General features: G+C 35.8%; 1 protein-coding gene, 1 long non-coding RNA gene and 1 pseudogene across 2 annotated transcripts; 1 reads left to right on the top strand and 2 right to left on the bottom strand.

Moving 5' to 3' along the window:
* Nucleotides 1-371: 371 nt before the first annotated feature.
* Nucleotides 372-1,649, bottom strand: LOC148193928 (protein FAR-RED IMPAIRED RESPONSE 1 pseudogene; annotated as a pseudogene).
* Nucleotides 1,650-4,144: 2,495 nt separating this feature from the next.
* LOC148193927 (uncharacterized) lies at nucleotides 4,145-5,216 on the bottom strand. Its single transcript, XR_015781431.1, has 3 exons — nucleotides 5,133-5,216; nucleotides 4,530-5,044; nucleotides 4,145-4,435 (listed from the first exon to the last, which is right to left on the bottom strand). It is a non-coding gene; the product is annotated as an uncharacterized LOC148193927 (long non-coding RNA).
* Nucleotides 5,217-11,824: 6,608 nt separating this feature from the next.
* On the top strand, nucleotides 11,825-14,979 carry LOC124826122 (sulfite exporter TauE/SafE family protein 4-like). The gene is made up of 12 exons (XM_047298883.2): nucleotides 11,825-12,064; nucleotides 12,407-12,566; nucleotides 12,731-12,931; nucleotides 13,031-13,092; nucleotides 13,184-13,241; nucleotides 13,357-13,412; nucleotides 13,520-13,606; nucleotides 13,694-13,744; nucleotides 13,838-14,077; nucleotides 14,163-14,256; nucleotides 14,381-14,521; nucleotides 14,623-14,979. Exons 1-12 carry the CDS (start codon nucleotides 11,912-11,914, stop codon nucleotides 14,703-14,705), a joined length of 1,386 nt encoding a protein of 461 aa, XP_047154839.2. The 5' UTR covers nucleotides 11,825-11,911; the 3' UTR covers nucleotides 14,706-14,979.
* Nucleotides 14,980-17,384: the final 2,405 nt, after the last annotated feature.

Genomic DNA, 17,384 nt, shown 5'->3' with positions numbered 1-17,384 from the left:
CGCTTCACAGCGAGTGGATTGCGAACAAGTACATCACTGCTTCCATATGTATTGTACGATGGAGTATCGGTCACAGGATTCTGATACCTTAGTTGTCCTCCCTCACTTATGATGTTATTTTTTAGTGATGAAGTTAAACCGAATTTTTTACCTACACATTCCAATTCTTTTTCCAACTCATTAGAAGCACATTCAGATTCACATGCAGTCTCAGCTATGTCATAGAACCGCTTACACAACGATTGGTATATTTGCATCTTGGGTTCCTGCTGCAATTGACTATAAGATGCTCTAATAAGTGTGTGCTTTCTTCGAACATTTTTGCTCCAACGACGAAGAACATATTTCGAGGGGACATTATGTACATCTTCTTATCCGAGAACCAATAAGGAATGGCGACATATGATGCCTCTAAACTCAAACAGTAGGCAAGAGCACCTTGTATCGTTTGTAAGAGGATCAAATTGAACATGGTAATATTTTGCCCAACATTTCCCATCCGACATGTACTCTTCTTTTATTGTGTAGTTGTTCAAAATACAGTCCTTCACCGTGTTCTTGATGAAACAATTCATCCTAGACTGAAACTCAATTTGTACTTCTTCAAATTTTGCATGTGTGTACTCAACTTGAAATTGTCTCTCAATTGGTGATTGAGACCCACATGCAACATTGGTATTGAGAGAGGAGAAGTCAGCTTCAATTTCTTTTTGGGCCTTGAATTTAAGAGCATTATCGTATTGAACCACAAACTGTTGAAGTGTGGTACTGGAATTGATAAATCCATCAAAGAAAGCATTCATTCCCTCACTTCTTTGAGTTGTGGACATACCAGCCCAAAAATGATTCTTCAAGTAACAAGGGACCCATTTTTGTCTCTCTTCATACAGATTACATAGCCATTCATTATTTTGTAACCCATGTGTGGTAAGTAGTCGTTTCCAGCCAATGTCAAAGTCGGTTGCATTACCAGAGTCATAGACAACCGATTTTATATCACACTTGATCCCAACATAATTGTTATACCCTTGAAATTTTTCAGGTATCTTTTTCATGATGTGCCACAAACACCACCTATGCTTTGTTTTAGGGAAGACATCTTCAATTGCATTTGCCATCGCCTTACACTGATCTGTTACAATACTGTAAGGCGCCTTGTTTCCCATGCATCTTAGCCAACATTTGAATAACCATACAAATGACAAAGTATCCTCAGCTGAGAGCAATCCACAACCAAGTAGAATGGATTGTCCATGATGGTTAACTCCTACAAATGGAGCAAATGGCATGTCGTACTTGTTTGTCAAGTAGGTAGTGTCAAAAGAGACGACATCACCAAATTCCTCACATGCAGCTCGGCTACGAGGATCTACCCAAAATACACTAGTAATTCTATTATATTCATCCATTTCTATGTCGTAGAAGAAATCATTATTGAGCTCTCTCATTTTTGAGAAGTGATGTAGCAATGCTTGTCCATCACCCTCTTTACACAGTGACTTTCTACGTTGACCAATGAAGTTCCTAGCATCCCGCTCCACAAATTCCATGTTTTCATATCCACCAGCTTCACTAACTATGCTAAGGAAACTCTTATTAATACGTACACCGGCATCATCATTCACCCCCAAAGTGTGTTTGGCATGCATGTTCAATTGTCTATTAGAACGGATTAGATTGGAGGTTTGTGGACACAGCTCATGACTGTGCTCTAGAACCACAGTCCTTACAAACCATTTGCCCTCTTTTCGTGCAATGGTTATTCCAGCAGGACATTGATTAGTCTGACTAGGCAGAGTTTTAACTTATGGACGAATGGTGGAAACATATTTACCTTCCCTAGAACAAACCAATCTCAAGTAGTACAATTCGTTGTTGTCATCCTTTTTAGAAGTTCTGGTTCAGACGCCAAAACCACATCTTCTCCCCTACATCGAATAAAATTTCTTTGTTTCTTCCATTGTGTCAAAACATATGTTCAAAGTAGGAACCAACTCATTACAGTTGTCATCATCGTCAATGCTTTCTCTAACCACATTGACGTTGTTGGGATAAGTGGCCATCAAAATAATGTCTTCCCTAGAAACATTGGTTAATGAATAAAATTTATAATCATAAATCAGTTTTCTTACAATAAATAAACAAACTTATTACACTATAGACATCACTAACAGTGTTAATGAAGTGTGTAGTGTTGTTTTATTTAACTAAGACGTCTTATATAAATGGTTATGTAAGAAAGATGACCTATAACGAGGGTTACCCCTACTGAAAAGGAGGAATGAAGAAATATTTAGACGACTTATAACCATGTATACTTACAGACAAGGTGTTGGAAGAAATTTACTTCTCCTTTAATGATCTTGTTGTGCTTCTTACCAACCTAGAAATAATGCCTTTAATGTGTAGTTTAAGAAAGTTGGAAGAAAGACAAATGAAAGTTGACTTCCAAATGGGGAAGAAAAAGCACCACTAATGCACATGGTAGGGATTCATTTCTTTAAGGTACAATCATTTAATGCAAAGTAGATGGAGCAGAAGTTATGGTGAAGGTACGAATTATATTGTTTAAGGAAGGAGCATTTAATGCATTGTCATAAAGTAGGTAGAAGGTGCGAAGACGTGGAGTGATGCAGTCACTTCCCATTTCCCCACATTAAATGCAATTGTGATTAATTAAGATAAAAGATTTCAATTTGCATGGGAGAGTGGGAAAAGGTATACACCACACTGCTTCATTATGACTCTTGAAAGTCAGAACAACATTAAATGATAATTAATTAATAATTTTTAATAAATTAAAATAATTAATAAAAATTCATCCTAAATCTTTTATTCGTGTTTATATAACCCATAGTACTTAGTAGCAGCCCATAACTGGGGAGCAACTCAGTCATAACAGTGGAGCAGCCATGCACTTTCGGTACATGTCACTCGTAAGTGATTACAGCGTTCCTATAATCGATTACAGCAGCTCAATACTGCCTTCCCACCCTTGCCTGACCAAGCACCTGTAAGCACTCATCAAAACACAATGTTGGGGGCACCCTATTCCTGTCCAATTGCCTTCTAACTACAGTCACACCCACAAGTTCCCAACAAAACCACCTATCAGGTCATGCTGTCTCAATCAACCCAGTGTACTTAGTAGCAGCCCATAACTGGGGAGAAACTCAGTCATAACAATGGAGCAGCCATGCACTTTCGGTACATGTCGCTCGTAAGCGATTACAGCGTTCCTGTAATCGATTACAGCAGCCCAATAGTGCCTTCCCACCCCTGCCTGACCAAGCACCTGGAACCACTCATCAAAACACAATGTTGGGGGCACCCTATTCCTGTCCAATTGCCTTATAACTACAGCCACACCCATAAGTTCCCAACAAAACCACCTACCAGGTCATGTTGTCTCAATCAACCCAGTGTACTTAGTAGCAGCCCATAATTGGGGAGCAACTCAGTCATAACAATGGAGCAGCCATGCACTTTCGATACATGTCACTCGTAAGCGATTACAGCGTTCCTGTAATCGATTACACCAGCCCAATACTGCCTTCCCACCCCTGCCTGACCAAGCACCTGGAACCACTCATCAAAACACAATGTTGAGGGCACCCTATTCCTGTCCAATTGCCTTATAACTACAGCCACACCCACAAGTTCCCAACAAAACCACCTACCAGGTCATGCTGTCTCAATCAACCCAGTGTACAAATTACTCCAACGTACTAAATGGGGAGTTGTTCAATCAAAATAGGGGACAAGCGATGTAGTTACGGTAATCAATAAACTCACTCCAACAAAAAACAAACACAATGAAAATCAATATTACGAAAACTTTAGCTGTATTCATTATGAGTCGAACAGCTTCACATGTACATAAATCGAACTAATAGACTTCCAATAGTATAATTGTCAACAATGTATATTCTTTTACTATAAATCAAGAATCTAAACCTAAGGACACATTTCTAATGCTATAGTAATCTAAAATGTTGCAGCGTGTCCAATCTTCAGACGTTGTCCTCGTCCAGGATCCAGTCACATATATACTTTTTCCTAAACGCAACCAAGTCTTCCTGAAATTAACATATTGGAATTCAAAACCAATGTCAAGGTTCTAATAATGTAATATTGAGAAATTCATAATTTAACATACATTTGTATAATCAGGCATGCTTTTCCCATCATATTTCTCCTCTCCATCCCAAATTTCAATAGCTTTCATCATGATTACACCACAATCGTATCTGTTCAAATGAAAAAATACATATATTACTTTTGTTAATGGAAACACAAAATTTTTTAACACATTGGTAATATAATATTACGTGTTTGGTTGGACTGAGATGTTGGCTTTCTCAACTAACAAAGGACACTTCGAAACTTCAAGTTTATCCGTCAACAAACCCCAAAACCGTTGAATATTTTGAGCCTGTATGGTTACAATAACGAAAACACTGACTTTAAACTAACTACGATTTAACCACTCATTTTCCAAAAAAAATTGTAATCATGGTAAAGCTTACAATGCTTCTATCAATCCGACAACGTCCTTTGATACCATTGGCCAGTGAGTCTATGACATAAAACTGAAAAGTGCAGACCTTCAGTGCATAACACCACCAATGACCATCACTTACAATTGGGATGAACACCTACACATGTTTTGGAATATGTCAAAATAGTAACCCATCATCTAAAGACTACTATCTGCTTACAAAGTACATCTTACTCACCCAATCAGCAGATAGTAAGGCCTCAAGTCGAACCAGATCGTATCGGAAATATGGCTGGTAGTCAAGAAGTTGCCACACATGTTGATTCGCTGGTCGTTTCCTATAGTCGTGCAGCACATGGGTCTTCAATATAAAATTAAACCATCATTAAACAACCATGTCAATGTTAAATTGTACCGTACAAAAAACCAACAACGTCTAATTAAACCATTTATCCCAAACATAGGACTGAATACAATCCTCTTTATGACTCCACTCAACCTTTTCTCAAAGTACATGAACATTGTTGCTGCAAAAATTAAAGCCTACATAACAATGAACAACTTCAAACATCAAATTTATGAACTTTCTAAATTGAATGACAACAGTAATTAAAGTCAACTGTATAATTACCATGTTGTCTACACATTGCCTTGGCCCTAAAGAGCTACATTCACTTGTGCTCAACAATTGAGACATAATTTCACACACGTAGCTGAAAAAACAACATTATTAAATCAGATACCAATATCATTGACCATAAATCAGGTACCAATAACAACAAATTATAATAAATTATTTTGTTCTAACCTCCGTGGAATGTCTCTCCGCGTAACTGCGTGGTACAACATATCCAAATCGACCACTGTTCTTGGATCACCAACAAAAGAACACAAGGGCACTACATTCAAGGGTTCTACATCCACATCTCCGTCACCATCATCACCACCATCGCCAACGTCAATGACAAGTATTGGATGGTCACTAGTTACTCCTTCTTCTTCTACAACCGTTGTACAAGCTGCTTCTTCATCTGCACGTTCTTCATTTCCTTCATCTGCATAAGCACCTCCTTCATTACCCTCACCTTCAACATCACCAGCAGCTTCAGCACCTGAACAAAATGGTTCTACAACGACATCTCCTTCGCCATCATGAACACCATCGCCAATGTCAATCAAAAGTGGTGGATGCTCAAGGGCTACTCGTTCTTCTTCTACAATAGTTCTACAAGCAGGTTCGTCATCTGCAGGTTGTTCATGTTGTTCATCTGCAGGTTGTTCATGTTGTTCATCTGCAGGTTCTTCATGTTGTTCATCTGCAGGTTCTTCATGGCCTGAAGGAGATTGTTCCACCTTTCGAAACTTTAGACGATCACCAAGTACCTTCCTAACAGCCGCAATTTCATGTCTGAGTTTTCTTATCTTGAGGTTGTTTGTTCTCAGTTTTTCCTCAGTGGTTGATAGCCAATTTTCATCATATTCATTTTCAGGTCGTACTTATTCACGCTTGGAACCTTCACGCCTCAATCCCTCATCCAAATTGAAAGCACGACGTATGACGGGATTTAGACAATCATTGTCATTGAGGTACCAATCAAATTGTACCTTTGACAATGACAATAAAAATACAACAATCACATAACAACAGCAAAAATCATAAAAAATAACAACATAAGTTCATAACAAAGTTACTTACCTCGCTACTCCTAAACATAACATCTATTTTTTTGGTTGTATAATTTAACGAACAAAATCGCCTAACGCGTGGAAATTCCTTGCGAGAACAATCATCATGCAAACCAAGTCGTTCATACGCCCAAAGCTACAGTTAAACCAATGAAACTAATCAAAACAGTTATTACTATGGATTGACTTAATACAACAAACAACCACAATAAATCATACCTGCAAAACAACAACATTCCCACTTATGCTCAAAGAATCAACAATCGATCCAGAAAGTAGTTTCTTATTACATCTATTTAGACTATGTACAAGATATGTATGTACAACATGACTCCAATCATAACTAGACAAACTATCTAAGTCATCTAAGACTAAACAAGGCATGTTCGAAACATATCTTGCCTTCCTAGGAAAAAAGAACACCACAAAACAAACTAATACATACAACCGACACACCACATCTACCTCACTATCATCATTAGCTACAACCACATTGAACATATGTATGAGGTCTTTCAATTTGGTAGATTTTGAATTAAAGGATTCACCAACTTTACGCACAACTGATTCATCAAAAGGAACATCCAAACCCCCTACTCCTAACCCTAAACTCATGAACACATCCTGCACATTGAAAGGCACCAAATGTTGGCTAACTCTAAACGTTTGATGGTGGGGAACCCATCGACGAACCATCTTTTTCAACAATTTTAGGTTCGCCTCTAAAGGATCTACAATTTCTAAAGACCACTTAAACGGAGTTTGTAAAATGCGCATCTTATGTCTCGCTGGCAGTAAGGAATTCATGTTGGCAATGTACGATGTATCTATCCAAGCTCGAAGGCGCCACTATAAAACAGTTCAAAATTATAACAGTCATTTTGCTTCTCCAAAACAACAAAGAAAACATTCGTGTTTACTGTCTACTTACATTGTTATTAGAGGATTCCATTTTCAACTCTAAAAATAGCGTCTGTCAAATATTCACCTACAATAGCAAAGGCTGATCAACTTACTATTAGTCAAACTTCTCCCAAAATGCAAGTACCCATACCATGGAGTTAGGAATCCTGAACTCAGCTTTAAAACATAGATTACACAATCAAACTCACAATAAACGGGAAAACGAAACAACCACATACATAAATGGCGAAAGGAATAAATGGGAAAACACGGGTTCGCCAACAAAAAACCGTCGTCAAATCTCCAAAAAACGAAAGCGAACAAGGGCATACAAAATACCTTGCGATTAACACTCAACCCAACCAACCAAGGAACAAGAGCGACGGTCAAAAAACCACTCCTTTCAAGAAAATGTGACAACGCTTGCCCCTTCAATACACTTCCTCCCAACACTTCAATGGTGGACGGAGACAAAGGACTTCAATGCCGGACTTCAATACTTCCAAACACGATTTTGTAGGTCAAGAAAGACCATCTCGGTGGCGTGCCCAAAGTTCAGAATGGTGGACGCAGAGTTTGGGAGTTCATTTGGTGGAAAGCCAAGTTTCGAATGAATAACTTGGACACTGAGAGTTTCGGGAAGAGTATGGACGCCAACAGGTTCACTAGTGCATTAAAAGGATATAGCCTCGGTTATTTTGGGTTATAGACACCGGTTCGGTAACCGGTGCATATCCAGACGAGGTAAAAAAGTTACCTCTTTTTGCCTCGGTTTCTGCTAAACCGAGTCAATATCTTGGATTCTACTACCTCGTTTGAGACCTGAACCGAGGTAGTATAGTGAGTATAGTGTTTTTCGATTTTCCAATGTTCCAGGCCTTCCATCACATTAACTTATTATCATTTTCTCTGTTGCATCTTTCAATCTCAAACACTGTAAAACCACAACCAGAAAAAGAAAGCAAAATCTCACAACCAGAGAGGAAAATATCCAGAGAGGCTAAAATCATATTCAGATTCTTTCATAAATATAACAGAATCATACAATATAAAAAAAACACAAAAAAGAAAACACAAAAATGGAGCCAACAACGGCGACTTTATTGAGCAACGGCGGTCCGACGACTGGCCTCGGCTCCAACGTGAGGTTGCGAACGGCACTTCCCCAGACGCGAATCCGCGAAGAGGCATCAGATCTGTAGATCTGAGATTGGAACGAGAGTCGGTTGGGACGTTGGGGATCTCTGTTGCGGGTGAGCCAGGCCTTCAGATCTGTAGATCTGAGATTTTTCACCGCCAACAGCAACCGCTAACAGCCACCGCCAACAGCAACCGCCAACAGCCACCGCTTCACTCCAGAGACGGGGCCGCTTGCTCTTCACTCCAGAGATGGGGCCGCTTGCACAGGCGAGGTGGTGGTGGCTCCTTGTAGCAGCGGGGCAATGCCGGGGCAGCAGCGGGGCCGCTTGCTCTTCGCTCCAGAGACGCAATGGCAGGTGAGGTGGAAGCTGCACTCGAGCCGTCGCCCAGGACGAGGTGGTGGTGGCTCCCGGCAGTGGCGGGGCAGCAGCGGGGCAGCCGCAGCGACACTTACAACAGCAGAAGCGAGATTGGAAGAGAGAAAAGCGAGCTTGAAACGAGAGAAGCGAGATTGGAACGAGAGAGAAGCTTCTAGGGAACGAGAAAAATAAAAGGAAAGTGAGAGAGCTTCTAGGGAACGAGAGAGAAGCGAGAAAAATAAAAGGAAGAAGAGAGAGCTCCTAGGTTTTCTCGTGCTTCAGTCCAAGTCCAAGCCCATATGCCTCGGCCCATTTGGTAACCGAGGCAGTAACTTTTTCACCTGAGGTATATACCTCGGTCTATTCTGTCAACCGAGTCAATATATCTTTTAGACACCGGTTATTTAATAACCGAAGCATATAATGATTTGAAAATTACAACTCTGCCACCGCGTCTGATACGCTTCGGTTGCAAAAGAACTGAGACATAATGTACGAGTTAAAAATGAAATTTTGTACTAGTGGTTATTCCAAAAATGTCCTCCAAATCAGGTTTTTTCCTTTTCAAATTTCCAATTAAAACAGTAAATCACAACAACCCACGTGTCGTTGTTAATTTATTGTCAAATAGGCGTTGTCGAAGAAAAGTTTTCCTTTTTTTAAAATTGTTCAGCATTCAAAAAGACAATATGGTAAATTTGGAAGTGCAGGAGAATTCATAGAGGTGCAGGAGAACATCTCAATTTATTATTGGAAATAAGTATACACTAACAAAACTGATCATCCGGTCCTATTGTCATTACTATAAATAATACAATCAAAGAAAAAAAACAAAATAACATTATTATTTTTTGCGTTTAGAATAAGCACAACATTAAAAAATAAATAAAAACCCAAATTTATATAATATTTACATCTTATACCATAACATTAATGCTTCCATGTACAATAACATTAATCCTTCCAACTATGACATCACTATTTTGATAGATTATTTTAGTTAAATAACACGTCAAATGAAATGTTACAATTAATATAATATACTAGATATTAATCTAAATTATATTCACAATTAATATTTATATTTAATGAAAAAAATTAATTTGAATTTTAGAATTAAGTTTGAAAAGTTTAGAAGAATTTGGTAATTGATAATTAATTTCAATTTTTAGAATTTAACATCCTCTTCCACATTATCCACAAACAAACCAGTTTGAAGATATTAATACGAGAGATTTTTTTTTTTTAACAATGGGATTATCTAATCTATATTTCATGTTGTATTTTTTAATAAAATATTTTCTGTAAGGTTAACTTATTATTATTATTATTATTATTATTATTATTATTATTATTATTATTATTATTATTATGTTATCTTAATTGTAGATATTTTATCAAATATTAGTATACTTTGTACTCTATTTTCTCTTTGTCTTAAAAACTAAAAATTATAGATTTCAACTGAGGTCTGCATAAGCACGCAACTTATAAGTAAATAAATAAATTACTCAAAAATAAACTGTTTATTGACATTTCTGTATTTAAAGATTTGTTCTGCTTTTAGATTTGATATTTTAAAATAAATGCTTAAAAAAAAAAACAAATAAACTCAACTTGAAGTTTTTGTCCAATTATTTCTCCTCATCAATCATTTCATACAAAGTTCTTTTGTACATGATGCTTCCCACTCACTCTCATAGAGGCAAAAGGTGATTTTTCCATGAAGACTATATATTAAAAAATACGGTCTTCAATTTGTGTAATTAGAAAGAAATAAAACTTTTGAAAAAGGTGGTATGAGTATAGTAAGTGAAATTAATTCTAAAATAATCAAATATTTCACCTAATGAACTGCAGAATGGAGAAATATTTTGAATACCAATAAACATGATTCTGGTAATCACAAATTTGAAGAATAATGACTTTTAAAAATAACTAAACTAATTTTGGTTGATTAGATAATATTGGAAAATATCTGTAATTAACTTAACTGTACATATTAATATATAATAGTAATAATAAATTTTTATCTATAATTACATATAAAAGTAATTGGATTTTGTATTGTTATTGGGTGCAAATATGTTTTTTTACCTTTTCTTTATGAATATAATTATTAGAGATTAGATTATCTAATTGTTTTTTGTACGTTACATTACTGCTTTTATTATTATAATATAAACTTAGTTAATTGTATTGATTTGATGATTACTCCCCACATTATATATTAGTTATACTAGAATAAAAAAATATTATAAAACTTAATAAAAGATAACTATTATATGTATATATTTTCTATAATTTGTATGTAAATTTATGATACATTGATTTAATAATTATTATAATATTTAGTTATATTATAATTTAAAAAAAGTAGACATATATACTTGCATATGTGTATATTTTTAATTTTTAATTTAAATAATAAATTTTTAAAACAATATAATAAAAGAATGTAACTGTTATTTTCTGTATAGATATTTTTTCTCTATCCCACACCCTTATTACCATAATTAATAGAGATTGTATTTTAATTGCTTATTTGATATATATAATAATTTTTTTACTATTTTTATCCTTGCAAACATAATTAATTTTACTGATTTAATAATCTGTAAAACAATTATTAACCATAAATATCAATTATTATAATGAAAATTATAAAATTATAAGGATTAATAAAATATAATATTTTATGTATATATTTATATAATTTAATGTAAATTTGATAATATTTGGTATTTAATAATAAAAAATATATATTTGCCTTTCTCCATAGTATACTTATCCCAATAACTTTTCTGAAAACCATTATGATAAACATAATTTAAGAATGTTATGATTTTAGATCACAAATCAAACTAAAAAGTATTTTTTCAACCATGAATTTTAGAAACATTACCCAAATAATCATTCTTAATAAATATAATTTATAAGTTTTATTTTCTCAAAAGATAAATCAAAGGAAAAAATATGGAGATTTTTAAAAAAAAACAAAAATTTTCCCTTTTACCAACCAATGCATGTCTCATGAATTATGATTCCTCCCTCATACTTAGGATATTCTGGTTTACAGCAAATCTTGATAAAAATGGAAAGAAAAGAAAAGTAATCAATCAAACCAGAGATTGAGACAAAAGTGATATTGTGAACGACCCTCCAGTAACAAGGTGCCACGTGTGACAAGTAGAAGCAGTTATAAATTTGCTACTGTTTCCTCCACTTGTATATTTGATGTGGAGCACAACAAAAACAACACACAACATAAACACAGTACAACTTTCATCAATCATTATCGTTTCATCTTGTGTTCATCACCATGCTGATGTCTTCACGAGGCTTCATAGCTTATCTCGTATCTGCTTTCTCTTGTGCTGTTCTGTCTGCGCTTTTTCTCACCAACCATTTTCATCATGGTCAAAATTCACCTTTGCTAGCCTCCAGTTTGTCTGGAACTCTTCGAGTTTGGCCTGTAAGCACTTTCTTTTTCTCAGTATGTGATTCATCAACAAAAGAGTTAATGCATACCAACATGGTATATGACTTGTGCTGTCTTATTTAGTATGTAGTGAGATGTTCAACTTAGGAAGGCTGTGTACGGAACAAGATATGTCTTACAAAAACATGCGTATTTATTACATACTTTACAAAATCATTAAGTAACTGAAAAACAGAAGTGGTAATTTGTTGTTTTGCTGTTATCATGAAAAGTTACTTGCTTTCTTTTTCTACTGTTAATTATTCTTGATACTTTGAAAGATGGTTTTTTTATTTAATAATGATTGTGGATTGTGTTGTGTTTTTCTGTGTGTAGGATTTGCAGCCAAGTTGGAGACTTGTGTTGGCGACGGTTATTGGGTTTGTTGGATCAGCATGTGGAACCGTTGGTGGGGTTGGAGGAGGAGGCATTTTCGTTCCTATGTTAAATCTGCTTCTTGGCTTTGATACTAAATCTGCTGCTGCTCTTTCTAAATGTACACAGATAACACTTTCTCTTATGACCAACTTTCTCTGCCGTGTTACTTTCTAGATTTGGTTTCTCAGAACATGTGGATCTATGTTGTGATAATTGTGGGTTGTGGTTGGTGTTTAAAAATCTGGTTTTGGTGTGACTGACATGTTTGTCGAAAATGTTAAGGTATGATTATGGGGGCATCGGCATCATCGGTTTGGTTCAATGTGAGAGTGCCTCATCCAACGAAAGAGGTGCCCATATTAGACTATGATCTGGCGCTTCTGTTTCAGCCTATGCTCATGCTTGGAATCACAGTTGGTGTTGCTCTCAGTGTTGTCTTCCCTTACTGGCTTATTACTGTTCTTATCATCATTCTATTCATAGGTTAGAAACCAATCTTTTTCATTGAACGAATCAGTTTTAGGCCACAGTCATAGAAGAGTGCTTTTTTGTCTCATTTATATGGGTTTAATCTTTCTGCAGGAACTTCTTCAAGGTCTTTCTTCAAAGGAATCGGGATGTGGAGGGAAGAGACTATTTACAAGGTCAATTTTCTTGATTTGAGGCTATGAACTTTAATTCTTTTAATCCGAGTTTTTTACTTTCCCTGTTTAATTTTTGTTTGCTATCATGCAGAGAGAAAAGACCAAGCAACGAGCGACTCTGATTAATTCCCACGATGAAGATAAGACAGGCACGTACACTTTCACAGTACTATATTTTCATATAAAATGAAAAAAGTAAACAGTACAGAAAACTTTCATACTATTGTTTCTCTGACTGAATGAGTGTTGTCTTTGTTTATGCAGTTAGAATCGACACAAAATGTGAGCCTTTGATTCCTAGAGAAGAGAAGTCAACTGTGGTATGCAAACGTGTAGCACATTTCACAGATTATTCATTTTGCTGTATCAGAAACGAATAGGCAAATTTAAGATACTTGACTTTTTTTTGTTCAATGAAAATGTTCAGGAAATTTTATGTCTGAACCTTAGGTGGAAGAGGATTCTGGTACTGGTTCTGGTTTGGGCTGGTTTCCTACTAGTTCAAATCATCAAGGCAAGTGTCCCACCTCATTTTCCTTCTCTTTATCGCTTACATTTCCATTAAAATGTGTTCAAAGTAATATCTACTTTTGGTCTGCAGAATGATGTGGAGAGCTGCAGTATATGGTATTGGGTGCTTTTTGGCTTGCAGGTTAGATTATAGAACTCATTAAACACATAAACTCAACTTATTATGTAACTGGACTAATTCTCTAGCACTTTTTATTCTCTCATTGTCTTGCAGTTTCCAATTGCACTGTTGTTGTTTGGCTATGAAGCAGTGAAGTTGTACAAGGAGCACAAAAGGAGGATGAGCACAGGGAACTCTGAATGCATATGTGGAGCTTCTATAGAATGGACTGCTGTGAACCTTGCATTCTGTGCATTATGTGGCATTGTAGGGGGAGTTGTTGGAGGCCTACTTGGTTCTGGAGGTGGATTTGTTTTGGGCCCTCTTCTTCTAGAGATTGGTGTCATTCCTCAGGTAGATACAAATGCCCTTTTGATTGAGCTAAAACAGTTAAATTTGGATCACAATTCAAGGTGTTTGATTTGATCATATCTTGTAGGTTGCCAGTGCAACAGCAACATTTGTGATGATGTTTTCCTCATCTCTGTCTGTGGTTGAATTCTACTTGCTCAAGAGGTTTCCCATTCCTTATGGTAATTTACATTAACTCTTCAGCCTTTAATCCCTTTTCTCACTTTCTGATGATGTTATTATCTTGTTACCAGTTACATTAATATAATAATAACTTTAGTCTTTTTCTTTGGATTTTTCTTGCAGCATTATACCTCACCTCAGTTTCTATTTTGGCTGGCTTCTGGGGCCAGTTTTTTGTGAGAAGAATTGTTGCATTTCTTGGAAGAGCATCAATCATTGTATTCATCCTCTCTGGTGTCATTTTTGCCAGTGCTCTCACGATGGGTAAAGAAAACCAACCCAAATTGCTGATTACAATTTTTTGTTCTTAATGTAGTTAATACATGGAAGTTTCTGATTGTGAAATTTTTTCTTTTTTCTTTCAGGTGTCGTTGGCATTGAGAGCAGCATTGAAATGATAAACAACCACGAGTTCATGGGATTCTTGGGATTCTGTTCCAGCCAGTGATATATCTTATATTATCTTAGACTGCATGAGAAATAGAAAAATAAAATTTGGTGTGAATGAAAATGAAGTGTGAAGAACAATGGCACTAACAAATGTTGGTCAATGCCTGGTTGACCACCATGAACGTCAGTGTCGATAATAAATAAGGCTTGTGAGAATAAATTTGTGGATGAGTGTTAGCTCCTCGCTAACACGTATATCACAGTGGTTTCAGATTTCTTAAATTTGTGTAAAGAAAAAAGAAACAATGGAAATTATATCACTTTGTTTTATATGTTTGGATGTTCAAAAGATGAAGATACCTCCTCAGATATTCTCGTATAAAATTGAGTGGGTCATCTTAAATTATTATTAGTATATACCCAACATGCTTTAAGACTTATTGGAATATTAATATATAAATCAGAACACCATATAGGAATTTATGTCTTCAATTTGTAGCCATATCTGGTGGACCAAATATGTTGAGGTTCATAGCTTTTTCATGTGGTATGCAAATACATTGTGTTAGGGTCTTAAGGAAAATAAATATGAACAACACTGAATGACAAATAAATATCGCTGTCGTTGTCACGGATTTTGGTCATAAATGTGTGGATGTTTTAATAATAAAAGTTTTATTTTTTGAGTTGGATTTTTTGAACAAATTGAATGAACTGAATTTTGGTGTGAAGAGTGTGGAAATTGAATACGGAATATGCATCGTTGGAATGTTGTCGGCTACTGCCTACAGAGGTGTCATCGTCAAAGAACATCACGTGACCACGTATATGTTTTGCTACAATAATATAATAATGATATTTAAATTTGTCCCTTTCTGAAAAATTTACTAAGGTGAATTCTATTAAAAAATGCTTTATTTTGTATCCATCCCTTCAAAATTTTGTTTGGATGTGAGGGAAATTTTATCACTATTATATATTGGAAAATGTTTTTGTGAGATGCCCCTTTTGAATTATGACGTCACTCGGTTCCTCTTGGTTGGCACTTAACCTCACCTCATCATTGGATCCTTTGAATAATGTGTTTAACTTTTGAAAGAAACCGCGAGCCATAAACAAAATTCTTAGACAATGATTGAGCTTATGCTTAGCCGAAGGTTTAAGAATAAATGAACGCTAATTAATAAAAGAAATACATCTGAGTAAACAAATTAAAAGACATCTGTCAGCTTGTCATTCATGTCGAGTTTGACTTGATTAATATTTATTGTTTAGCCCCAATAATGGTATTCATATACATTACAATATTGTTTCGTCTTTTTTTCCATTTTTCCCTCTAATCATTTCGAATTACTAATAATTTAATTTCTCTCTCCCTTTCATCTTTAGGGATATTTTTCACTGCGCACAATGAGAATTAGATGAATTAGAAGACAAATTTGCAAGCACCTGAACAGCAACAAAAAAATGTCTCTTTTAATCGCAGGTGTATTTCTTTTAAAATGTGTACAATAAAGATAGAAATTAAATTAAAATCAGATATAAATGACATATAATTGTTAAAAAACACTTCCCATAAACAAACTAAAATGCATCCACCCAAATTTGGCTTTTTTTTTTGATTGGTTTTTATTTCTGCTATTAGACTCAACTTTTGGTTTTAGACCGTTTGGTTTTTTTCTGTCCATTTGGTCTTATTGTGTGATTGTTCGAGCTTTAGTTAGTGATCGGCCTGTGTTGAACTCCTACTGTTAATAATCATTCGGTCATTGACTTGTGTTTGTTACAGTTGCTTTGACTGGCTATATATTGTAATTTGTCTTTGCAGTTTGTAAGTTTTTTTTTACAATCTCGAAGTATTATTCAGATCATTTTTCTCTCTGTCATTTACTTTCTTATTCTTTCTTCTTTGCATCTGGGTTTTCTGTTCTTCGTTTCACGCGAACCTAACAATTGGCGCCCACCGTGGGACTGTGAATCAAGAAATTCCAGAAGCGATGGCAACCAAGTTCGATGTAGAGAAATTCAATAGATCAAATGACTTCGGACTGTGGAAGATCAAGATGGAGGCTATCTTGATACAACAGGGCTGTGATGATGCATTAGGAGGAGTTGAACATGAGTGCTACTCTGACGCAAGAAGAGAAGAAAAGAATGGTTGATAGGGCAAGAAGTGCAATCATATTGTGTCTTGGTGATAAGGCGCTAAGGGAGGTTGCGAAGGAGAGGCTGGAATATGGGAAAAGTTGGAATCATTGTATATGACAAAGTCGTTGGCTCATAGGTTGTGTTTAAAGCAACAACTTTATTCGTTCAAGATGACAGAATCAAGAACCATAGAGGAGCAGCTTGTAGAATTCAGCAAGATTGTTGATGATCTGGAGAATATTGATGTGAGGTTGGAAGATGAAGATAAGGTTGTTATTCTTCTGAATGCGCTTCTAAGAACCTTCAAGCATTTCAGGGATGTCTTGCTCTATGGTAAGGATCATGTGATTACTTTAGAGGAGGTTGTGATGTCAATTCGAACTAAGGAGTTTCAAAAACTTCAAGATTCGAAGGCAACTAAGGTGGAGGCATCTGAGCTCGTTATGGTGAAAGGCAAAGGGAAGAAGCAGGGGGAAATTGGAAGAAGCCAAAACCAGAAGGTACGAAATAGGTGAGATGTTTCAAGTGCCAGAAGATTGGACATATCAAGAAGTTCTGTCTAGAGAAGGGCAAAGTCGTTCGTTCATAA

Source organism: Vigna umbellata, chromosome 8 (genome assembly GCF_029865625.1).
Source record: "Vigna umbellata cultivar VRB3 chromosome 8, Vumbellata_1.0, whole genome shotgun sequence".
NCBI lineage: Eukaryota > Viridiplantae > Streptophyta > Magnoliopsida > Fabales > Fabaceae > Vigna > Vigna umbellata.
Note: the sequence above shows the minus strand (reverse complement) of the source record. Positions and strands in the feature narration are given on the sequence as shown.